The 20,268-nt window shown below is 49.2% G+C and overlaps 9 protein-coding genes across 9 annotated transcripts; 4 read left to right on the top strand and 5 right to left on the bottom strand.

Annotated features, from left to right (window-relative positions):
• Positions 1-951: 951 nt before the first annotated feature.
• Positions 952-2,798, bottom strand: BT62DRAFT_612146 (NAD-P-binding protein). Its single transcript, XM_043181601.1, has 10 exons — positions 2,504-2,798; positions 2,243-2,444; positions 2,157-2,192; positions 2,026-2,099; positions 1,768-1,970; positions 1,639-1,714; positions 1,536-1,588; positions 1,403-1,489; positions 1,091-1,345; positions 952-1,033 (listed from the first exon to the last, which is right to left on the bottom strand). The coding sequence occupies exons 1-9, from the start codon at positions 2,634-2,636 to the stop codon at positions 1,244-1,246; spliced, it is 966 nt and encodes a 321-aa protein (XP_043043374.1). The 5' UTR covers positions 2,637-2,798; the 3' UTR covers positions 952-1,033; positions 1,091-1,243.
• Positions 2,799-2,985: 187 nt separating this feature from the next.
• BT62DRAFT_928631 (putative cyclase) lies at positions 2,986-3,735 on the top strand. Its single transcript, XM_043185550.1, has one exon. It carries the CDS (start codon positions 3,062-3,064, stop codon positions 3,662-3,664), a length of 603 nt encoding a protein of 200 aa, XP_043043373.1. The 5' UTR covers positions 2,986-3,061; the 3' UTR covers positions 3,665-3,735.
• A 107-nt stretch (positions 3,736-3,842) lies between these two features.
• On the bottom strand, positions 3,843-6,874 carry BT62DRAFT_611933 (sulfate anion transporter). Its single transcript, XM_043181600.1, has 16 exons — positions 6,661-6,874; positions 6,524-6,611; positions 6,367-6,472; positions 6,123-6,314; positions 5,957-6,069; positions 5,659-5,903; positions 5,461-5,602; positions 5,239-5,406; positions 5,056-5,187; positions 4,933-4,995; positions 4,737-4,884; positions 4,576-4,684; positions 4,498-4,518; positions 4,319-4,439; positions 4,221-4,260; positions 3,843-4,168 (listed from the first exon to the last, which is right to left on the bottom strand). The coding sequence occupies exons 1-16, from the start codon at positions 6,842-6,844 to the stop codon at positions 4,022-4,024; spliced, it is 2,019 nt and encodes a 672-aa protein (XP_043043372.1). The 5' UTR covers positions 6,845-6,874; the 3' UTR covers positions 3,843-4,021.
• A 91-nt stretch (positions 6,875-6,965) lies between these two features.
• Positions 6,966-9,965, bottom strand: BT62DRAFT_928627 (uncharacterized protein). Its single transcript, XM_043185549.1, has 10 exons — positions 9,728-9,965; positions 9,588-9,677; positions 8,784-9,536; positions 8,261-8,412; positions 8,107-8,212; positions 7,770-8,053; positions 7,616-7,717; positions 7,399-7,550; positions 7,298-7,348; positions 6,966-7,245 (listed from the first exon to the last, which is right to left on the bottom strand). The coding sequence occupies exons 1-10, from the start codon at positions 9,850-9,852 to the stop codon at positions 7,063-7,065; spliced, it is 1,998 nt and encodes a 665-aa protein (XP_043043371.1). The 5' UTR covers positions 9,853-9,965; the 3' UTR covers positions 6,966-7,062.
• A 1,060-nt stretch (positions 9,966-11,025) lies between these two features.
• BT62DRAFT_963391 (uncharacterized protein) lies at positions 11,026-12,413 on the top strand. The gene is made up of 5 exons (XM_043188681.1): positions 11,026-11,447; positions 11,498-11,553; positions 11,605-11,729; positions 11,781-12,004; positions 12,059-12,413. Exons 1-5 carry the CDS (start codon positions 11,070-11,072, stop codon positions 12,134-12,136), a joined length of 861 nt encoding a protein of 286 aa, XP_043043370.1. The 5' UTR covers positions 11,026-11,069; the 3' UTR covers positions 12,137-12,413.
• On the top strand, positions 12,084-13,828 carry BT62DRAFT_611797 (NAD-P-binding protein). Its single transcript, XM_043181599.1, has 6 exons — positions 12,084-12,278; positions 12,321-12,570; positions 12,617-12,691; positions 12,743-13,310; positions 13,367-13,532; positions 13,583-13,828. The coding sequence occupies exons 1-6, from the start codon at positions 12,239-12,241 to the stop codon at positions 13,771-13,773; spliced, it is 1,290 nt and encodes a 429-aa protein (XP_043043369.1). The 5' UTR covers positions 12,084-12,238; the 3' UTR covers positions 13,774-13,828.
• Positions 13,829-13,854: 26 nt separating this feature from the next.
• On the bottom strand, positions 13,855-14,666 carry BT62DRAFT_1002181 (uncharacterized protein; the record flags this gene model as incomplete). Its single annotated transcript, XM_043176824.1, has 5 exons — positions 13,855-14,019; positions 14,070-14,264; positions 14,305-14,390; positions 14,460-14,504; positions 14,570-14,666. 5 exons carry the CDS (start codon positions 14,664-14,666, stop codon positions 13,855-13,857), a joined length of 588 nt encoding a protein of 195 aa, XP_043043368.1.
• Positions 14,667-15,867: 1,201 nt separating this feature from the next.
• BT62DRAFT_917447 (uncharacterized protein) lies at positions 15,868-17,206 on the top strand (the record flags this gene model as incomplete). The annotated part of the gene is made up of 9 exons (XM_043184041.1): positions 15,868-16,088; positions 16,144-16,325; positions 16,387-16,409; positions 16,497-16,522; positions 16,585-16,657; positions 16,712-16,769; positions 16,825-16,837; positions 16,894-16,915; positions 16,967-17,206. The coding sequence occupies 9 exons, from the start codon at positions 15,868-15,870 to the stop codon at positions 17,204-17,206; spliced, it is 858 nt and encodes a 285-aa protein (XP_043043367.1).
• A 429-nt stretch (positions 17,207-17,635) lies between these two features.
• On the bottom strand, positions 17,636-19,425 carry BT62DRAFT_928620 (FAD/NAD(P)-binding domain-containing protein). Its single transcript, XM_043185548.1, has 5 exons — positions 19,218-19,425; positions 19,066-19,159; positions 18,730-19,019; positions 18,391-18,678; positions 17,636-18,338 (listed from the first exon to the last, which is right to left on the bottom strand). The coding sequence occupies exons 3-5, from the start codon at positions 19,006-19,008 to the stop codon at positions 17,682-17,684; spliced, it is 1,224 nt and encodes a 407-aa protein (XP_043043366.1). The 5' UTR covers positions 19,009-19,019; positions 19,066-19,159; positions 19,218-19,425; the 3' UTR covers positions 17,636-17,681.
• Positions 19,426-20,268: the final 843 nt, after the last annotated feature.

Here is a 20,268-nt window from a genome sequence, read left to right as displayed (position 1 = left end):
TACGTATTTTTCAATACATCTGAGGACGTACCTCAGCGGGTTCTCTAACATGACGTCAAGACAAAATGCGGAAAATGACGATTCTACATACTTTGGAGGCGGTTGACGAGATACTTCTAACAAAGGTGCTGGTGTGGGGAATGCCAAGTGAGCGCATTCCGTGGGTCATAGACAGACTCATTAAGATTTTCCGCCAGCACCAAAAGAAGTCTCGTCCAAAGGAGCCGCTGGAGATCCTTATCAAGGTCAACCAACTTGATATCACGATGCCATGAGAATATGAAATTATCCCAAAGTTTCTAAAACTCTGGAGAGTGTTTGTAACGCATGTGGCACCAGGTAGGTGAAGGATGGGCCCTGTCGCCGAGCATAAGCTTTCTGGGCTGGTACTGGCAATGGGCCAGGAAAGCTTGAGCCTGCATTATCGCATCGAAACCTTCTCATCTGACTATGCTAAAGACACTGTTGGTTGCTGCAGCCCTGATTCGTTGGATGTCTAGATGGAACTTGCGCAGTTTGGACAGGATTTCGATGTGAAACTTTGTGAGAGCAGCAGCTAAGATAGGAGAATGGACCGCATGCGTAAGGAGGAATATCTTGCGATGCTGAGAAGAGAGGGCCGTAGAAAAAATCAGGCCTGATTAGCATCCATGGACGGCCGCCTAACTCAGGGTGGACACAGCGCTGCCTCAAGTAGAGCTTGATGTCGGGGTCCATGAAAGAGAATCTAGACAATAGACTCGAACCAATCCCTTCGATGAGAGTCGATCAAGTGTAATGGTTCGAGTCTATCTAGCCAAAGAATAGACAAAGAAGGGGGTGATATGCACTGCCGACATGTGTGCTTGTTTGCATAAAAATGTCACAGTGGAAGCCCTGGTGGAAGCCGCTGTAGCCCTAATTTCTTGGCCCCGACCATCATGTCCTATTCAAATACTGCCATTCAGGTATCTTTGGCATAGTTATATATCCATGCTCTCTATTCTCACTTTAGAAATAGCCGCACTGATGTTTTCCCGGGCAAATGTTGGGCCTATAATGCCAGGCAAGTACTACAACTCGAATTTCGGCAGACGTAGTGAAAACGTACGCCAGCATAGTATACAGTACGCACGTAGGTCATCTGGGACTCTAACGCTGCGTTAACGTTTATCCTGGAAACGAAAATCCGACAAGCTATGAAAATAGCAGGGTTCCCTTTAGTGGCGATATTCAAGGGAACTCTGCACACCACGTGAGAAGGCTACAGTGCATGCTCCTCCAGCCAGCCCCACAGCTTCTTCGCTACGGCAGGGTCATCGGTGCATGGATTCGGACGTGCGATTCTCGCCCACGGCGCCAAAAACTAGGTCGAAGTGGGTTCAGTTCGTCTCCGATCGTCACCAAATACTGGATGCATTACCATGCCATTGCATGCCGCCGCCTCTGGCGCAGTCCCCGCCCAGAGCTGCGTCAAGGCCCCGTATGTCGTTGAGTATAAGAAGTACCGCTGTGACGCTCAGCGTACGAAAGAGCAAACAAGGCGGGAATCTCACACTGAGGTGCTGGACAAGGGGTTTGTGTCGGAGGAGTTCGCTGTTGATGTTTCCTTGATATCCGTTATAACCACACACGTCTTAAGAGTCACTCGGTGGTTACCTGGGTTTAGTGAAATCGAGACGATCCCGTCGTCCCCATACCGCCTTCCGAGTTCGTTTGAGAGTACGACGTTTGCCTGATGAGAGGATCAGGCTCGTAGGACGTAAGATAAGGGGGACGTTGACGGACGAATTTGCTCTGGTGGTACAAAGCCTCTGTTGAAGACCACCAAGATTGTCGTTTGGGACCATCTACTAAGCTGTCCCAATCGATACGATGGGTGAGGTAGCTTGCACCGGATGAGGTATTGATGATGCGGGATTTTTTCTCGGGGAGGGATTTGGCTCCGGTCTTGAGATGTCCGAGGAGGAGATACGTGAGGAGAAAGTGGCCTAGTGCAGAACTTGAAGGTAAGGATTTTTTGGGGGGTGAAATATTTGGAAATACCCATGACGTTCGTAGCGAATTGGAGGTCGTAGCCGTCGGCGCTGGCTTGGTGCAGTGGGGGCCACATAACTCCGCTGAAAAAAAAAATTGTTGATATCAGATTATATTCAGCATGGGAGAAAACATCATACGCATTGTTGAAGAGAATGTGCAGTTCAAGTTCTTTGCTATAAAAAAAAAGAAGTTCAGTGACAGGAGTCAGAGATTGACGACGAACCTCTTGAATTCTGAAGCGGCTTCTCTTACGCTCTTGAGGCTTGCAAGGTCCAACTTGAGGAAGAGGGCTTCCTTCCCTGTGTCTTTCAAGAGCTCTCGTATTGCGCTTTGGGCCTTCTTTTCGCTCCTAGCAGCGATGTATACCTTTGCATTTCGCTTAAGAAGCGCCCTGATAGTTTCTTTACCAATTCCCGTATTCCCACCTGAAGGTACGCTCGTCAGTTAGCCACCAAGTACCCCGTCAAAATTCCAAGTTATTCACCCGTCACGATAATAACGCGTCCAGAAAGGTCAGGAATTTGGTCCGCAGCCCATTTTGGGGCAGGAGGAAATGATTGAGAAAGGAAGCGATAAAAATTGACTAAATAGAGACAAAATATGGATATAAGCGTCATCCTCGATCTCGTTGTGGACGTCGAAGTTGGGTTTAAATATAAGATATCTCGAGCCGCTTAAGGAAACTTTGTCCTTTGAGAGTGGAAGACAAGGCGGCAGAGTAAATTTGGGGTGCGTCAATAGACGGAAAAGGCCATAGAGAAAACCAGCTTGAGTAGCTGGCGGTGAAGCTGAATGGGAGGAAGGTGGAGTCGTTCCTGATGGTAGTTGCCGTCCAAGCCGTTTGTCGCCGCCATCATATGACTATCAGTACGCAGGCTAGTCATGCTATTTCGTTCACCGTTAGCTTGAAGAAGACAGTCGGTCAGTAGACGACGCCATTCAAGATGTCTCGCTTACCATGCGCAGATAATTGGCTCACTCATCAGTCACAACTATGTCCGTCCAAAGCATCGACCTTAGCCATCCACTGGATCCATCCCACATGTCCCTGTACCCTGGCGACCCACCATATACCTGTTCTCCCCATGCAACGGTCCCAGAACACGGCTACAGCGTCCAATCCATCTCTCTCTGCACACACACCGGCACCCACGTCGATGCCCCTTCCCACTTCTTCGCCGACGCCAAGTCCATCGACCAGATCCCCCTCCCCTCCTTCATCCGCCCCGCCATCGTCGTCGATGTCAGCGAAAAGGTCGTCCCTCGGGGCCGAATCATCTGGGACGACTTCAACCTGAGCATCGACAACAGATCGGAACCCATAGTTCTCATCCGTACAGATTGGTCCAAACATTGGGGTAAGCCCGAGTATGTCAACCACCCTTTCCTCGATGCAGAGGCCGCTAGGCAACTCGTCGCTCGTGGCGTATCAGCTATCGGGATCGACACGCTGAGTCCCGACGAAACAGAAGGGGCTGCGAATGATTTTGGCGTGCATCAGGCGATTCTTGGCGCTGGTGGTCTCATCGTCGAGAACCTAAAGAACCTGGCAGCTATACCCGACGGTGCATTCGTTAACTTCGTTCCTTTGAATCTGAAAGGCGGGGATGGCTCACCAGTGAGAGCGTTCGCGTATGTACCATAATTTCTACGAATTCAGTTTTCCTTGCCTCCTCGTCTTGAACGAGGCCGACAATATGACTGACCACTGTCGACACGATTAGTTCCGGTGGCAAGAACCAATTCGACGGTGTTTTCTGGGTTGTCCTGGCGTGGCAGATACTTACTTTGCCTTGCACTGGTTGGCTTTTGCTGGCTGAAAGTACCTTCTGAGAGGTAGCACCACCAATTTTACAACGCTTAAATTAACGAATTTCCCACGACGAACCATCAATCCGTGATTTCAGGCGTCTAAATTGTAGATACCCAGTCAATTATTGGAGACATACTTAAATATCACTGTGCGCTCTAAATAGGTTGTATCCAAAAATGCAATCGATCATCATAACCTCGCCTCAATGGCCGCTATAGCATCAGCCACATTCTCTCGGAAAGCCTCTGGTCCCAAAAGGTCCACAATTCCGGCTATAACGAACATCTTCTGAGGTTCCGGTCGTAAATGCGCCACAAATAGTCCTACACCTCGGTTCTGATCGTGGTTCAGTCAGAAATAATATGTATTGGTAGTGTGAATGACCCACCAGATATTCTTCAAATAGTTCATGGAACATCTGTACAGCACTGCGAACAGGAGGGCATCAGACGCTGCTTCGCCGTTCTCATGACAGACACAGCTTACGAAGCATCGCAACTTTCCACATCGGCCATGTGGAAGACTAGCACTTGAGCTAATTGCCTCCTGGGTTCTTCCGAAGGATGGCTCTTATCCACTCCATAAAGCTCCAACCTTCTCAGCCGTTCTGATGTACCAACTATCAGCTTTCGGACTTTTTCTCGGAGAGCAATGTGAATGAATACCTTTTAATTGCGCCGTGTTCGCTGCAACCGATCGGTATTCAGTATTAGAACATCCAACAACCCGGAAATTACGCATACCAAAATCGAGATTCTCCCGAATCCTGACAATCAACACCCCAGGTACATCCTCTTTCGCGTCAGGGTTCTCGCTAATGGGTTTCCATCGATCTGTGCGAGGTAAACGACCCTAAATCGCGACATGTATCAGCTTCAATTCCGCAATTGTGCATCACACTTACGAGGATCGTCATCCGAGTCTTAGATGACCGGTGGACGACGAGGAGAAGTGAAATCACCAGGCTAACACCAATCCCTACCTCTACGTTCCACACTATTGATAACACGAACGTGAGCGTCATCAATGTTAGATCTACCCATGCCTTCATTCTTCTTATCATCAGCGCTGTTATCAAAACGAAAACCGGAAGCACGCACTGGATGTAATACTTGACATCGTGGGGCGTTTCTGCAAGTAGAGATAACACGACAAGGCAGATACTAAGGTCATGGGTGAGCTAAGTTAAAACATGTATTCGTACAATGAAGTAAAGGACCCACACTGATGCCAAAACACATTTGGGGAGGTAATAAAGGAAAGGAAGGAGGAAGAATGTCACAAATAGAATCACGGCGGAGCAAACGAGAGATGCCATTTGGGTCCGTCCGCCAACGTCACCGTTTATTTTAGATCTTTGAGGACCTCAGACAACGGAAGTAAACATGCCGGTACATATCTCGCACCTCGTAATCGAGCCATATGCAGGAAGAGTGCCAGGGATAAACGAACCCGCAATGTTGCCAGCTCCCAGCGCCACCAACTCGCGATTAGGACTGATGCTGTACCCAAACCTAGCACCATTTTGTTTCGCAGAAACAATGCTGTCCAAATAACCTATGACCGCAATCATTCTAGTAGCGCAACGTCAGGCTCTGCGCTGCCGATAAGAGGAAAGGACGGCTCACACCGCAGTCGACGTCGTGCGTCGCAGATATCGCACGTTGGAAGATCGCAAAGGGAACCTGAAAAATGAAGAACCAGTATTTATAGGTACCGAGCCCAGGATATCGACGCCATCTTCATCCCAACCGAACTCGGAAGACAGTACTAGGTTTTTGGATTAATATCAGGCGATGACAATAGACTGGATGGGAAGCACACACTCGTAGAGACGATAACAACGACCAGGACCTCAGGTATTCGGTATATCCACCAATACTTGACGAAGCTCTGTTTCACCTTTCTCAAGAAAATGAGCGTAAAGAGTGCTCCGAAGCTGATAGCGGCGGTTGTGGGATTCGTATGTTTTAGGAAGTGGTCTAATATGAAAAGAAATTTGTCCCATGTTGTTGCTGGATGAAGGGCGTGTTCTAAAGCGGTCAAACCGAGCATCGGTATGAGCTGCTCTCTGGACAGACGCGGATTAGATGGCGACCGAGACGCGGAAATGCCGCTACTCACATGGTGATGACAACAGCAATAGCCGTAATAAACCCTCTAAGCAGAGCCCGGCCGAGAACGACATCCATGAACCCCAGCCTGAAGAATCCAAGAAGAAATGTTATGAGGCCGGCCTAACGTCGAGGGTCAGTAGCGTCCGTCAAAGAGACAGACAAGTCCTACAGACCTGAAGAGTAATGATCGTCGCAACATGCAGACCCAGCCTATCGCCCTTCCCTGAATGTGGATTGGACAGGTCATGCCGTATATCATCGACAGCCTGACCAAGCAGCAGACTCAACGCAGCCTCAGGTGCTACATTCAGTTGTCTCGAAGTTCCGAGAAAGGCGTATACGATTCCAGGGAAAGATGCCGCGAACTACAAAGCACATGTCAAGTCCCTACCTGACCCCGAACAAATAAAGACGTACCAGCCCCGTCGTCGGATTCAGCTTTGCGAGGGAAGACGCATAACTGACAGATTGCGGTATGAGTATGCTGGCTACCGTCATCCCAGCTAGAACATCGCCTCCGAGCCTGTACAATCATGAGAAGGGTAGCTAGGCTTTGTCGGATAAATGCGCGCACAGCGATAACGAATAGCTGGGAATCCACGCGGTAGATGGGATGTAGTAATTTACTCTTTTCTTGAACTTGGCCCGATGGTCGACTCGGCCTGAAAACAGGAATGAGTACGAGTACTATGGGCGACTCCTGCTGCTCACTTTGCTCGGAAATGCTGCCATACTGTCTGCTCTGCCTATCGCTTTGGCTTTCGACGTCTATCAACCCGTCCCCTTCGCCCCCTTCGCCTTCAGGTACGTCAATCCCGTGGAGTGAACGTATCGAGGCTGCCGACGATACAGTGCTGAATAGTGGTGTTCCGTATCCGTGTCGTGAGTTAGCCATGATGATACCCGTGAAGTATCAAAGCAAGAGGCAGCCGATGCTATAAATATCTTTCTGGAACAAAGAGCCAATAGGAAAGAGCCGATATTACGATATCGGCCGAAACGAAAATAGTAGTAACCGTATATTTAGCAAAGCAAGCTTTATACACTACACGTTCATGTGGTTATAGATTTCAAACATGATCCATTGTTCCGCCACACCCCAAACGTCCCTTGTTAAGGCGTCGGAGGCTCCTGCAATCTGGCCTCTACCATGGATCCTTGTGCGTCGAGAGGCCACAGACAATTCCTAAATACATTATCAGGGTCATACTTTTTCTTTATCTCCTTAAGACGCGCAAAGTTTTTGTCGCCGTAACATGCAATCGTCCGCTCAGGTGCTTCATGCCTGCCAAGAAACTAGCAACAACATCAGTAACAACATACTTGATGCCATAGTATAATCACTAACACTAGGGAGCGGACCGCCTCTATGCACAGGTTTGAGGGTGCCCCCAATCCACTTGAACATTATCAACGTTTTATGCCAAGTAGCATACGAAATCCACCCACCTCTTCGGCCGACTCCTCACACCTGTCGTCTTCCACCCCCATATCCCATTGATGGAGAGCGGCAATAGAAAATGCTGCCTCTCTTTGCTCCTTTGGCAAGCACGAATCTTCGATGTCGCTGATCCGGCCTCCCGTCAATTCAAAGAGCCAAGCTGTCGATCATCTGGTGAGCTCTAAACAAACAAAAATGTCCACATGGGAGCTGGTATATTCTTACTGCAACCATCCGGCGTGTCCGAAAAGTTCAGAACAGTCTCATGGATAACATCGTCGGGCAGCGATGTGATCAACGCTGACCGAATGAACCACTGTCTTCCAGCTAGAAATAAATCAGTAAGGTCCAGTGAATACCAGTGAACAAATAGTGTTACCTTTTCCCCGAAGAACCTGCGCTACACTGCCTTGTTGATGCAAGAAACTCTTCACATCCACCTCATTCAAGAGACAGGTTTCTCCCGTCCATGAGGATATCGCGGCCAAGTATTCCTGTCCTTTCTCTTTCGTACCCACGTAGCACATCTGGATTACAACCAAAGAGGCTTCCCCCTCTGGTCCAGCTGTAAGCAGGACATTGGCATATAGCTCTCGCGGTGCGCCCTTGACGCAATCACGGAAATGCTTCAAAAGAGAGGGAGCTGTAGCTTTTTTGAAACGGCTTCACGATTTATTCTGAAAACAAGTCCAAACAGAGCGTTGACGAGGACGTACTATATGAGGTTCCCAGCGAATACCACGGGTACCGGGTACGCTTTAGCTTTATAACGAGTAGCAATTCCGAACGCTGGTCCAGCGCCGCGTACTGCCCACCAAAGGTCTGCGAGCAACGTCAATACAGATTACGTTTCAGAAAAATGTTTAATACCAGGATGAGATCTCTCGTTCACGATGGCTATCTTTCCATTTGCCAGGACCACCTCAACCTCCACCAGGTTGTCAATGCTCAAGCCATGAAGACGTCCGAGAAACCCAAACCCTCCGAGAAGCATAATGGATGAGCCTACAGGATGAGCAGCGCTGGAACAGGTCAGTTTTGAAATCAGGACAAATGCTGGCGGCTGAGAAGGGATTTCTACACTTTGCGGAGCGCGTCCCAATCATGGCAGATCATTGAAAGATCCTTCGTAATGGGACTAAAAGCATGTCCTGAGCTCCGATTCTCATTCTATGATGATCCGATATTGACGGAATCCTCGAGAGAAAATCGTAACAAATGAGGACTGAGCCAATAAATGCCAGCCAGAACAGGCGTTTGTAAAACATTCTTTGAGGGAGCTCTGTGAAACCAGCTAAGCAGAGCAGCCTCTGAACAAAGGAAGGCACAGCAAGATACGACGTCCATGAAGAAGGCCCACCCCAGAAGTGAAACGAGAAAATACAAGACTCACAAAGGTACATGGTAGGGTACCCCGTCGTTCTTCCCGGACAACGAGGTAGCCTCCAGCGGATGTGCAGCCGTGTACATATCAATTTCCTTTTGTCGCATCCCGGCTCCGAACGTGACGAATGCATGCGAATGCACAGGCTCTGGAGGTGAGAGAATATTTAGCTGTGCAGAAGGTAAATTCGAGCTTCCAGAAAACGGCATGGCGGTCTCGGTCCCGGTCCGTGGCGAGTAAGACGAAGAGACGTTTATGCCGGGGGAAAGGATAAGCCGACTTGGGTTCATGTACCCAAAAGGGTCAGCGTCTAGAGGCGCTTGAGAGGCGCCCGGTGGGGGTGCAGGTGCTGGGCCGTTCGAAGAGCTCGGAAGGATAATAACAGGCGAAGCAAGGGGGGCTAACGGTGGAGATACAGACTCTCCGTCGAGATTGGTCCTCCTTCTATTAATTGACGGGCCTTCGAGAAAATTGGCTACAGCCTCTGAAGCTAGATGGTATGAACGAAGGTTGGCGTCTTCTTCCCGTCGTCGTTTACCGTTAGCTGGCTGTTTGCCTTTGCTGTTCGCGGACTCGGAGGGCTTCATGTCCTTGAGGCTCGTGTACCCACCTGTAAGTTCAGGATTCGGGACCTCAATGTCAATGTCCAGGATCCTGCTCATGTCAAGAACAATATCTCCTCCTACGGCCCAGCCAGCAGTCCCATACCCACCGGCCTTGATGGACGGTGACAATGAGTGTTTTAAGCAGAAAAGTATGACACTGTGTAGATGTCAGAGCTATGGACACTGAGCATACGCAGCAGCGACATACGTGCTGACATCCTCCGCATCGACGGGACAGACGACAGCCTTTGCCAGTGATTTTACATTCCCGTTGAACATTGTCGTGTATTCAGTGAAGCTAGTGGTCAGAAGCTCAGCATTGTCGATAACATCATGGAGGTGACTTACTGTGGATTTCCTCGAACGAAGACCTGGCCCTTGAGCGAAGCATGCAGTTCCTCGTAGAGATGCTTGGGCAGAGGCGACACAATGACCGACTCTGCCGCCTTTGGGTCCGAATTGAAATCCGTCATGGTAAGCAGTGTGTAAAGCGTCCTTCTGTTTAAGAGCAGAAGGGATAGGGGGTTCTCAATGTGCAGCACGGCTTAAGTACGCAAAAACGAAAATGAATTACTTGACCGTGACGCGAAGGAAGCGGCGTGCCAAACACGGCAGGAGCACGCGCTGGCACCGAATGATGATGTGATCACTCCAACTTAGTACTAACTAGACAAAAATTGAAAACTGCCTGCAAAGTGGTCATCAAGTGGCCTGGCGAAACGCCGTGATATTTCTGGAACTCGGCTGGTACTTCATTCCTGACCGACACAAGCCAACCTTTTCTTCGAAGCATGACTAGTACATACATTCAGTTACGATAGACTGGAGGGACGCGCTGTCTGGTGACAGGTTCTTCAGCATGGATGCAACGTTGAATAAGCTGTTAATTGCAACCGGTGTTACAATAGCAATCTTCCTAATACACTTTCCATGGCCCCAATTTTATGTAAGGCTACCATTCAATAAGACATAGGACTTGTCCTACGTTACCTAAACTTGAAGGTTCCAGAGAATATGACCATCTATCAATGACTGAGTGAATACAACACTCGCCGCGTAATCTGCGAGTAGGCTGTTAATCTGGGACTGTTTTTTTTGCGAGGAATCAGCAGAGGAAATCGCTATGGGCATTTCTAGGAACATCAGACAACGTTTATGCTTAGATCGTGGAGCAAACATCATTATACGCGAGTAACATCCGATGTACTATCCTGTTCAAGCTTACCTTATTCTCCCCAGGGGGAGATTGGGCTAAGTTTTCTGTTCAAGGTATAGGCAGTGGAGTCTTTTTAGAGTGGTCCACGATTGCTATATATAAATTTGGGGGTAGGGAGGCACAAATAACAGACAGAAGGTGGAGCCAAGTGGAGTCGAAGTAGCATTCGTACCTTGGCCACATAACTGGCTCCCGGCTTGGCTGTACTGTATCCTCATAGAGATACAGTATGAATAGGAGGGATCACCAGATCATGACCGTTCAAAAAGCTCAAAAGAATGAGGCGTACGACAGATGGAAGGCGCTTAGTAACTTGAAGGTCGAACTGAACTTGACTGAAAATCAAATTGAAATCAAAACGCCGGACTGTACGGGCCGAAGCGCCTATCGAATACTGTGCGTCATCGATTGAGCAATCACTTTGGATTCAAACAAAGTGACCTTCACGCACCTGCCGCCACAACTTCACTTTGCATGCCTCAAGACCGCTCACCCAGGCGACGATATGAGCAGCACACCCCCGAACGTGGAAGGAGGGGACGTGAATACTCACCTCCTCAGGCTCCTACGTACAGACGAAGTCGAAGTCGAAGTCGAAGTCGGAGCCCAGTAACCAAGCGGCGGAAATATTCGTCAAGGTCGTCTTCTCGTAATGAAAGGAGATCAGATTCTCGGGAGAGGAGACGGTCGACCTCTCGTGACCGACAGATGAGAAAAGGAAGGTCACGGAGAAACAGGTCATCGTCATTATCCAGTACATCGTCCATTGATAAGAAAAAGAAGAAGCGGCGGAAAGACAGTAAGGAACGACGAGAAAGAAAGGAGCGGAGAAAAGAAAAGAAAGAGCGAAAGGTGCGTGTCCTCTTTCCTTCCTAATTTCTTATACTTACGTTTATCTGAAGAAAAAGAAAGCCGAAGTTCCTCAGTGGGGTAAATACGGAATCATATCTGAGATTGAGTACGTGTTGTTGGTTCCTTGTTATTTCAGCACTTGCCCACAAATGGCTAGTATATTTTCCAAAGGGCCCGAGTTTCATACATGGCTTGTCGAAGAGCGCAAGATAAATCCAGAAACAATTTCGAAGGATCAGAGCAAGAAGGAATTCGTGCGGTTCGTGGAAGATTTCAATACCGGTTAGTTCGTGCTCGAAGTACCTGTTCCCATTAATCTTCCCTATATCTCAGCAACGCTACCCCACGAGAAGTACTACAACATGGAAGCATACGAACGGCGGATGTCTGCATTACGCTCGGGAGAGTTTGTTCCCCCGTCGGATGAGACGTATGATCCCCAAGCCGACATGAAGGCGATCAGTGGCGCACACAAGAAGAAGCTGGTGGAACGCGAGAGCTACATGAGCCGCGAGCAACTGATGGAGTTGAGGAAAGTGCAGAATGAAAGAATCGAGGTCAGTTTTATCCTGTGGTAAATGTATCATTTTGGATTGATTTTTTCTCCCTAGGCCGGTAAAATGAAGCTACTAGGTATGGATATAAAGCAAAATATGGGAGTACGGATGGATGGAACAGCCTTTGAGTGATAGATCATGATGTGTACTGTAGTTTCCTTAGCCGGTTCCAAGTGGAACATATGTATATGATTGTCTGTCATTCGCCTCGGCTCTTCCTCTCACTCTACCACCATGAGCAAAAAAACTGACCTCCTTATCCTTGGTGCAACAGGTAAGATACTGGGATCTACTTTTCTTGTCTGACCGGCAACAGGCATAACCGGTCGCCAAACTGTTCGCTACCTCTGCAGCCATCCCGAACGCTCGTCATTCACTTTTTCTATCGCCGGCCGCAGGAAGGATGCTCTCAATGCCATCGTCGCAGAATTTTCTCTGCCAGACTCTGTTGATGTGCTGCAGGTCGACGTTATGAAACCGGATCAAGTCGAGGCCGCGGTGAAAACGACCAAGGTCGTCATCAACACTGTGGGTCCGTTTTGGACGTATGGTACACCGGTAGTTAGGTGAGCGGTCCTTTTCTGTTCTGTGCGTGCCATTAACGACCAGCAGGGCCTGCGTACGGAATGGCATACACTACGTTGACCTCACCGGGGAATTCTATTGGGTCAAGGATATCATTCAAGAGTACGTTTCTCTTCTATCTCTCCCTTTGCGCTAGAGGCTTTACTTGGGCAGATTCGACTATTTCGCCACAAAAACCGGCTCGATTATTGTGCCAACATGTGGAATGGACTGCGTAACCAGCGATCTCTGCGCTTATCTCGGTTCCAAGACCGTTCAGAGCTCCGTCGACAGCTCGACTACCGCATGGCACTTCGACGGAACAGCATCGGGAGGGTCCCTCGCGACAGTGTTCACAATGCTCGAGGCCGTCCCGCGTGCGAAACGTCGTTGGGCCATGTCCGATTACGCTCTGAGCCCCATCGTGGGTGTGCGCCAAAAGCAGCGGTTCCAACTCGTGCGAAAACTACATATACCATTCAGCGACGAGACGTTGGTGGGCGGAGAGTGGTTCATGGCCAGCGTCGACAGGGCGATCGTGCAGCGAACGTGGGGGCTGCTTGAGTATGATGCGATACAGGCGCGGCTGGAAGGAGACACGGAGCGGTTGGAGGCGGCTGAGAAGGCGCGGTACGGCCCTGAGTTCACATACGACGAGCTGAGGATCCAGTCGAACGTTCTGGTGGCGGCTGTTGCCTCGCTTAGCTTGGTCTTGGGATTGATGAGCCTGATGATTTCTCCAGTGTGTGCCAATAATGCCAATCGTAGGTTCCTCGACTCGACGCTGACCGCGTGTAGATACGCTTCATTGTTAAAAAGCTTGTTCGCAAGCCGGGAGAAGGACCTACGGACTCGGAAGTGGAATTAGGCGGTCTGGACTTGGTCAATATTACACGGTCTGGGTCTACGTACGCCAAGACGACGTTTAAAGGCCATGGGGATCCGGGATATCTTCTTTCCTGCAGTACGTTTGCCGTTGCTTTACGTAGTCGACACTAACTTTGGATCATGCAGTCATGGTGGCAGAAGCGGCGCTATGTCTTCTTCACCAAGAGACGATTCGGCCATTTGCGCGGCGTGGTGGTATCCTAACTCCAGCTTCAGCTATGGGAGACGCATTAGTGGAACGACTGAATGCGACGGGACGCATTGAAATCGAGAGCATCGTCCTTGGGAGCGGGAAGGACAATAAGAAGACGATTTGAGTGGTAACTATTACAGTTATGGCCTATTTGAGCATCATCGGACATGTATACGAATTCTTTCGGTCAATCCTTGAGCAAAGATCACAAGTGTTTCTCAAGCCAGGAATTGTCAAAGCACCACGACATCAGCAGCGGTTCCGTCAGCGCCACAAGAGTTGCAGGAGATGCAGATCGTAGAGGTCGATCTATGGGATACACAGTCGTGCGGCTCGGCGTCGTAGCCGCTGAAACTGAAGATATCGGCACCTGGATATGACTTGAAGTGAAGAGACTCGGCCATTCGAACAAAAAATTACCTTTTGAGATACTAAGGACCGGTCAAAGTCAGTAAAAGCGAAAAAACTGGGTGGAATTCGTGGTGCACCTGGTGAATTATCCGTGCTTGCCTTCTCTACCATCGTGTTCCTCACGCTAGAGTGGAGATTGCTGTCTTTAGCGGCAGCGTTCAAGTTCAAATTAGACGAAAAGTCGGAGTCAGCGAAGGCAGGGACCTCCGGAAAGGAGCCGACGTGGGAACGTTTTCCCACGCACAGACCAGTTTCGCGTCAGAAGTCGTTTCGATGCACACAATCCATTTCTACTTGAAGCATTCCCCCTTCTCCGCATTAAGCACGTTCCTCACCGTGGCGCACGTCCAAGTCTTGTTTGCACCGCTGCCCTTTTTACACAAGTAATATTTGCCGTACCAATTATGGGCACTTCTAATTCCCAAGCTTTTAGCGTGGTCGCAACTACAGAAAAGGATCTAGATAAGTAGTGTAAGTTCTAGCTATACTATACGGTAGTATACACTTACCATCAGTATAGAAGGAAAGATCGCCGGCGTTGGCTTCTAAAGGTAAACGACTTACTAACTTCAACACGAGACCTGGCCGTGAATCTTCACTGGACATAACTACTGGGAAGCGACCATTCAAGTGCTCAAGTTACTGCGGTAGCTAGTACCATGTTGGTATCGCGTGTGCTAATATCATATAGTATGGAATATGGCAAGACGAGAGCTGGACGTGGTGGCATTTGTTGTGGCTTGTTGTGATCCGGACGTTGGACGTTCCTCTTTCTCCTCTTCTCTTCTGAATCTCTATCGTTGTCGGTATTCTCTTCCCCGTAAAATGGACTAAGCCATTACGAGTCTGTCTGTTTACTAGACAGCTCCTTCATCTGACTCACCACAGCTTACCTAGGTCTCTGCTCAGGTCCATATGTCACGTACAAGATGGTGGTATGTACCTTGGTATACGGGCTTGTTAGATTTCCCAAACAACCTATTTATCTCTTGGGCTTGACCCGACACCCACACAATTCTTTAGAGCCCAACGCACTGACAGACTCTGGATGAGATGCGACGTGGACCTTGACCAATATGAGAACACGATCACAAAGGTCATGTCGGCGGGTTGCCATTCAATGCCTTTGCTCTTCAAGTGTGACGACTTCTCATTTTGAAATATGCTGGGAAACCATTCCTGAAACGACCGGGTATGTGCATTATCCCTTGACCTTGGATGCTGCGATTCTGATCATCAGTCATCAAGAAGTTTGCTCCAGCCAATCTCCGCCTGACAGCCGAGAATCGAGGAGATTGTATGTTTTATGTTCCGGAGGACTTTTCATCAGACGAGATGAAATTAATTCTAGTCTTGTCTTAGGCGTTTCGATTATCCGAGATCGCGCCTGCTAGAAGAAACTTGTAATTCTCACTCCTCAAGATCTCCGAAGTTATGAATCCCCGGTGCCATTGTCCTTCAACCGCGTTACAAGCGCTACCATATTCTATGCGACGCCCTCTACAGAGTGGATTCAAGGTCAACCTGGATAGCACAGTGATTAAGTTTGGGAAGCAGTTCGTTCAAGATGCGAGCGCGCGCGCTCGGGCCCCCTGGCGGCGGGAATACGTTTCTGGACTCCCGAAAAGCCTTACCTCCTGACAGTGCAACCCAAGACCAGATGATTCTCATTGAATACAAATCTGTCTGATGTTAGGATTCCTCGGACGTCTATGCGTTGTTACCTGTGGTAGTAACAACAGCTTCCATTCATGCTGTGCTTTGACCTAGGCATCGATAAAGCACTGGGAAGAGTGCCCGCCAATCTATGAAAGCATCATACATTTTCTTCGGTGACCATCAAGTCAACCCAACAGACATCCAACGATACAGCATACCATGGACGAACCTGGACCGAAAACTTCTTGGGAAGACCTGGCGAATCTGGGGCTGGAGTAAGCAGCAGGTTTACGACACACTCAATCCTCTGCGTGAATATACGATGCGCGGGTTAGACGACATGTTTCTTAACGAGGGTATCGCCTCCAAGTGCGTACACGGTGTCTTTTTTCCCTAGAAAGCTGACTTGGTCGTCCTCCTGCAGCTTTCCCTGCTACAATGTGACCAAAGGCAATCCATACCTGGTTGTAAGTGGGAGCAACCAGGTCTCAAGGACGATACCGGTCGCGGAGTTCGACAATCGCACTGGTTTGGAGCCGTTGACCACAGTTTGGACCGACAAGTGGTTCACAGAATCGACGGCGTCTCTCACCTTAACTCGTGGCCGTCAGTTTCCTACGAATTTCTTAAGTTTCACTCACAGCTAACGACGTGTTTCTATCATCAGCATCCATCAGTCTCCAGTGGTCGGTCACTATTGAGTCGGTTGCTAATTCCGGTTTTACCATCAACATGTCCAACGACACCTCCACGATCATGAAGGTGGAATCTACGTAGGGCTCGGAAAAGGAGTTCAACATCACGTGAGTCGTCACTGGATCCTGTCGCGTACAGAGAAATTGACGCGTATTCGACGTGTGCGCAGAGTTCCTGCAGGCGAGACACTTGAAATTCTGAGGACTGAGTTAACCATCAACAGCCAATCAATCTATGCCCTGGTCCGTGTTTGTACTACCTTCAGACTCACTCCTTTGTTTAAATTCTCTCCTCAGAAATATGGGCTCAACGAAGGAAACAACACTCCCCAGAACCCAGGAGCTGTTATTGTTAGTGAGTAACAATGTCCTACTTTCCATGTAGCCAACTGACATGCTTCGGCTTGTAGCCTCGGGCGACATGTCAGTAATCACTGCTTCATGTTAGTTAGTCCTTGTCGAGCTAATGCCTTTATCAGATACAACGGAAACAACTATTGGGTAAATTTTTCCATTTCATAGCGTTCGTCACGCTTAAGCTGTCATTTACAGGCGTACTTTGTGAATACTTATCTCAATTCCCCCGGAAGTGACATGCAGTTCGTCGGGCTGAGCCAGAGCAGCACCTTCTCTCATGAGTTCGTCGTCAATGGCGACTCTCAGAAAGCTTCGAACTCCGTTGTCGAGTTTGTCAAGCCCACCATCATCATCAAGCGTGAGGACGGGAAGAAGACCGCGCTTCAGTATACCTTCCCTATTCCAAGCGACACTCCCACGGAGGGCCACAAGTAGTCCCATCAATAATCATCTATTCTTTCTTCTTTCCTTGTCGTTGAAAAAAATTATTTAAAACCCTCGAAAAAAAATAGGTTCGTGTGTCCAGATTGCTACTCTCACTAATGTTCCTTGCGGCCCTGTCAATAATGCAACCTACAGAGCTGAAGCAGATGGACTGGGTAGCATCAGGCTGATTTGTACGATTACATACGAGTTGATTATTGAGACTGCATATATTGTGTGTTTACCAACCTCGGTTGCATTTGAGGGAACCTGGTGGTACAAGGAAGGCAGACGTACGTGCGATCCATCGAGGTCCAAATCCCTTTCCCAGGCATACAAGGCCAGCTCAGGACTGAGGCCCTTCACCACCAGTGAACCGCGCACGACCCATTGTTGGCGCTGTCCACCAATTTGCGTCGTGTCCATCATGTGCTGTATCGTCTAATGTATATTTTTCCTCTCTACAAAGCAATACATTCCATTAATTTTAATGGTCCAACTGCGCTGGCGCACCAAGAATAGTCTTGATCATCCCCCGCATGATTCCCGTCCCGTCCTCCGTCTTCAGCTCCTCATACCAGTCCAATGTCTCCTGCGGTTCGCCCAGCTGGTGTGTCACCCCAGACCGCTTCCTCGCACGCAAAACAAGCTCTGCCGTGCGCTCCCCTCGTTGATCTTGGAAATCCCGCAGCACAGCACGAAGGACCTCAACATCTGGTTTCGCCGATGCGGATGCAGGAGATACCCGGTGCTCGCGGAACAGCTGCTGGAGAACGAACGCGTCTTCAAACGCCTGACAGCCTCCTTGTCCTAGATCCGGACAGGTAGCATGCGCAGCGTCGCCGATGAGTAATGCACGCCCCGATTCGAGGTCGACGAGCGTGGGAAGCGTCTTGGTGTCGTGTATTTCCACTCGCGCCACTTTAGAAGGGTCTAGCCTCTCAACAAGTTTCTGGACAGTTGGATGCCAATGTCCAAAATGTTTCGTGAGAGAAGCGCGGTATTCTTCTGGCCGTTTGGGCGCGGAGGATAGAGGAAGAGGTACGTCTAAGAAGAAGTAGTAATGTGTTGCTGACATAGGCATGAACGACACTCGTTTACCCTCGCCTACAAACTGCGTCCAATTATCGCTTGATATCAGTCCCTGTATTCAGCATGAAATCAAAATAATATAGACATGAGCTAGTAAATCCAACCTCGAATTCTTTCATCTCGATAGGCCCATTCCAGTTCACGTATCCGACATAATCTCTCTGGATCTCTGCCTTGGTGATCTGGTTGCGCAGCTTGGAATGCGTTCCGTCGGCGATAACGACAAAGTCGGCTGTCTCTATCGTTCCGTCTTCAAAAGACACCGTGATGCCGTCCTGAGAAGTCGAGTAGGATACGGCGCGCTTCTGGAGGTGGATAGGTGCAGGCGCATTGGCATCGAGAAGCATCCGTTGCAGCTCAGCTCGCGCGATAGGGTATGCCCGTTGTTTTACCTGTAAAAGGATTTCCGTTCAAGCTCTGACCGGCAAAGAGCTCCCACGCACCTCCTCGTACAGGGGCAGCAAGCTGAAATCGCAGTACACCTCACCAGTATCCCACTTCCGATAGCTCATTCTGTTCATCTGACCAGACACCCTTTCCACTTCCTTGAGTAGACCAAGCCGTGCCAGAACCTTGACGCCGTTACACCATACTGAGATAGCTGCACCAACGGGTCGAAGGTCGGAGACCCGCTCATAGACAACAGTTTGGTGACCGTCCTGCTGCAGCGCAATAGATGCAGCCAAACCGCCCATACCGGCTCCAATAATGCATACCTTCATGGCGAGTAATTCTAGCGGGGGTCAATAGTCGTTGGTGATCGAAGGAGCCTGAATCACCTTTATCACAATCTCCGGATCTGATACCCAAATCGGTCTAGAGCCTCGCGCACCTCGTGGTGTGCTGGATTTTGTACATTGCATTACAGGGCATCTGTGGGTACCATGAAGAGGAGTTGAGCCTAAAATGCTTTTGGAAACGTTTGGAGCACCTTTTGGCGTCAACGGTTACGAGGAGGCAGGGACGCTCCTTTGGTGAGAGCGTACAGACGGTGAGGAGGCCGTGGCCGTCACGGTAGCCAGTGAGTATGCTTCAATGTTGAATGGAGATGATGGTAGTTGAAAGAAAGAAGGGGGTAACAGGCATGCAATGCAATTGAACCATTTTCTCAACGCAAATCGAAAAAATGAAGGTATAACGTCATTCGAGAATGTTTCTTTATGTAAGCTGGTAGCTGATGTTTTCCGTTCTCCAGGAAAGAGGCTGAATTTTGGTTTCAGCTGCATCTTTGCGGGTTCTGTTTGCTACGGTACCGCCCGCTTTTCTATGTCAGTCTGTATAAATCTAAGTGAGTCCTGTTTCATGCATTGTCACTGAAATTTTCATGTATTGCAGTAGCGAGAATATTCGAATGCAACCCGCTTTAGGTACTGCCGGGGGATGCAGGGCCATTGTTTCTGCCTTGGTTAAAGAGGCCTGTACTATGCGTTCAAATGATTGCAACCAGGTCCTCTATGGCTGCCTCTGATTACAGGACGCAGGCGTCCAGGTAATGTCACTATATTGAGTACCCTGGTAGTTGGCAATGAGGGGCTGTATAGTGTGCCAAAAGGACCTATGGCCGTGATTCGACCTTGACCTCTTTTTCTGAATGGCTGCAATGTCAGGCTCCGAGCGATGGTTAGCCGTTTTTGGAGAGTTGATGTGTTTTCCTTGCGCTTATGCAAGGATATGTTTCTAGCATCGATATCTGCGACGTAATGTTGCTGCTTTTGTCGCGTGCGGGGCCATCTGCGATGTATGTCTCGTGGTAGCAGACAAGTTAGACTCACCGCCGTGTGTGTGTGACATACGCTGCTGCACGTACCTTTCGCAGAGACGATCCATTCCGGAGAGCTCGATGATGTGGAGTTACCATGCGCCGATTGGGATTGGTTTGCGTATAGATGCTCCCAATATCAGGGTTTGGATGCAAGATCTCGGTCACTTGAATGCTCTCCCGTTCACGAAGTATATGTATGGAACTTCGAGAAAGCGTTGGT

The sequence above is a fragment of the Guyanagaster necrorhizus genome, assembly GCF_019112545.1.
Source record: "Guyanagaster necrorhizus MCA 3950 unplaced genomic scaffold BT62scaffold_5, whole genome shotgun sequence".
Classification (NCBI taxonomy): Eukaryota; Fungi; Basidiomycota; class Agaricomycetes; order Agaricales; family Physalacriaceae; genus Guyanagaster; species Guyanagaster necrorhizus.
The sequence above is the reverse complement of the archived record's forward strand: the minus strand, read 5'-3'. Positions and strand labels throughout refer to the sequence as shown.

What these genes read in the sequence shown, in the direction of transcription:
- BT62DRAFT_612146 (XM_043181601.1), bottom strand. Translation starts at nt 2,636, where the DNA reads ATGACGCTTATATCCATATTTTGTCTCTATTTAGTCAATTTTTATCGC. An exon ending in ACGCGTTATTATCGTGACGG is followed by an intron (nt 2,445 to 2,503) that starts GTGAATAACTTG and finishes GCGTACCTTCAG; the next exon opens with GTGGGAATACGGGAATTGGT. An exon ending in CACATTCTCTTCAACAATGC is followed by an intron (nt 2,100 to 2,156) that starts GTATGATGTTTT and finishes TTTTTTTTTCAG; the next exon opens with CGGAGTTATGTGGCCCCCAC.
- BT62DRAFT_928631 (XM_043185550.1), top strand. Translation starts at nt 3,062, where the DNA reads ATGTCCCTGTACCCTGGCGACCCACCATATACCTGTTCTCCCCATGCA.
- BT62DRAFT_611933 (XM_043181600.1), bottom strand. Translation starts at nt 6,844, where the DNA reads ATGGCTAACTCACGACACGGATACGGAACACCACTATTCAGCACTGTA. An exon ending in CCCAGCTATTCGTTATCGCT is followed by an intron (nt 6,473 to 6,523) that starts GTGCGCGCATTT and finishes ATGATTGTACAG; the next exon opens with GCTCGGAGGCGATGTTCTAG. An exon ending in TCGGGAGAATCTCGATTTTG is followed by an intron (nt 4,519 to 4,575) that starts GTATGCGTAATT and finishes GATCGGTTGCAG; the next exon opens with CGAACACGGCGCAATTAAAA.
- BT62DRAFT_928627 (XM_043185549.1), bottom strand. Translation starts at nt 9,852, where the DNA reads ATGACGGATTTCAATTCGGACCCAAAGGCGGCAGAGTCGGTCATTGTG. An exon ending in TTCGTTCGAGGAAATCCACA is followed by an intron (nt 9,678 to 9,727) that starts GTAAGTCACCTC and finishes TCTGACCACTAG; the next exon opens with CTTCACTGAATACACGACAA. An exon ending in TTCGCTGGGAACCTCATATA is followed by an intron (nt 8,054 to 8,106) that starts GTACGTCCTCGT and finishes TAAATCGTGAAG; the next exon opens with CCGTTTCAAAAAAGCTACAG.
- BT62DRAFT_963391 (XM_043188681.1), top strand. Translation starts at nt 11,070, where the DNA reads ATGCCTCAAGACCGCTCACCCAGGCGACGATATGAGCAGCACACCCCC. An exon ending in GGAATCATATCTGAGATTGA is followed by an intron (nt 11,554 to 11,604) that starts GTACGTGTTGTT and finishes ACAAATGGCTAG; the next exon opens with TATATTTTCCAAAGGGCCCG. An exon ending in CGTGGAAGATTTCAATACCG is followed by an intron (nt 11,730 to 11,780) that starts GTTAGTTCGTGC and finishes CCTATATCTCAG; the next exon opens with CAACGCTACCCCACGAGAAG.
- BT62DRAFT_611797 (XM_043181599.1), top strand. Translation starts at nt 12,239, where the DNA reads ATGAGCAAAAAAACTGACCTCCTTATCCTTGGTGCAACAG. An exon ending in TATGGTACACCGGTAGTTAG is followed by an intron (nt 12,571 to 12,616) that starts GTGAGCGGTCCT and finishes AACGACCAGCAG; the next exon opens with GGCCTGCGTACGGAATGGCA. An exon ending in TGAGCCTGATGATTTCTCCA is followed by an intron (nt 13,311 to 13,366) that starts GTGTGTGCCAAT and finishes GACCGCGTGTAG; the next exon opens with ATACGCTTCATTGTTAAAAA.
- BT62DRAFT_928620 (XM_043185548.1), bottom strand. Translation starts at nt 19,008, where the DNA reads ATGAAGGTATGCATTATTGGAGCCGGTATGGGCGGTTTGGCTGCATCT. An exon ending in TGCTGCCCCTGTACGAGGAG is followed by an intron (nt 18,679 to 18,729) that starts GTGCGTGGGAGC and finishes ATCCTTTTACAG; the next exon opens with GTAAAACAACGGGCATACCC. An exon ending in TCGAGATGAAAGAATTCGAG is followed by an intron (nt 18,339 to 18,390) that starts GTTGGATTTACT and finishes TGCTGAATACAG; the next exon opens with GGACTGATATCAAGCGATAA.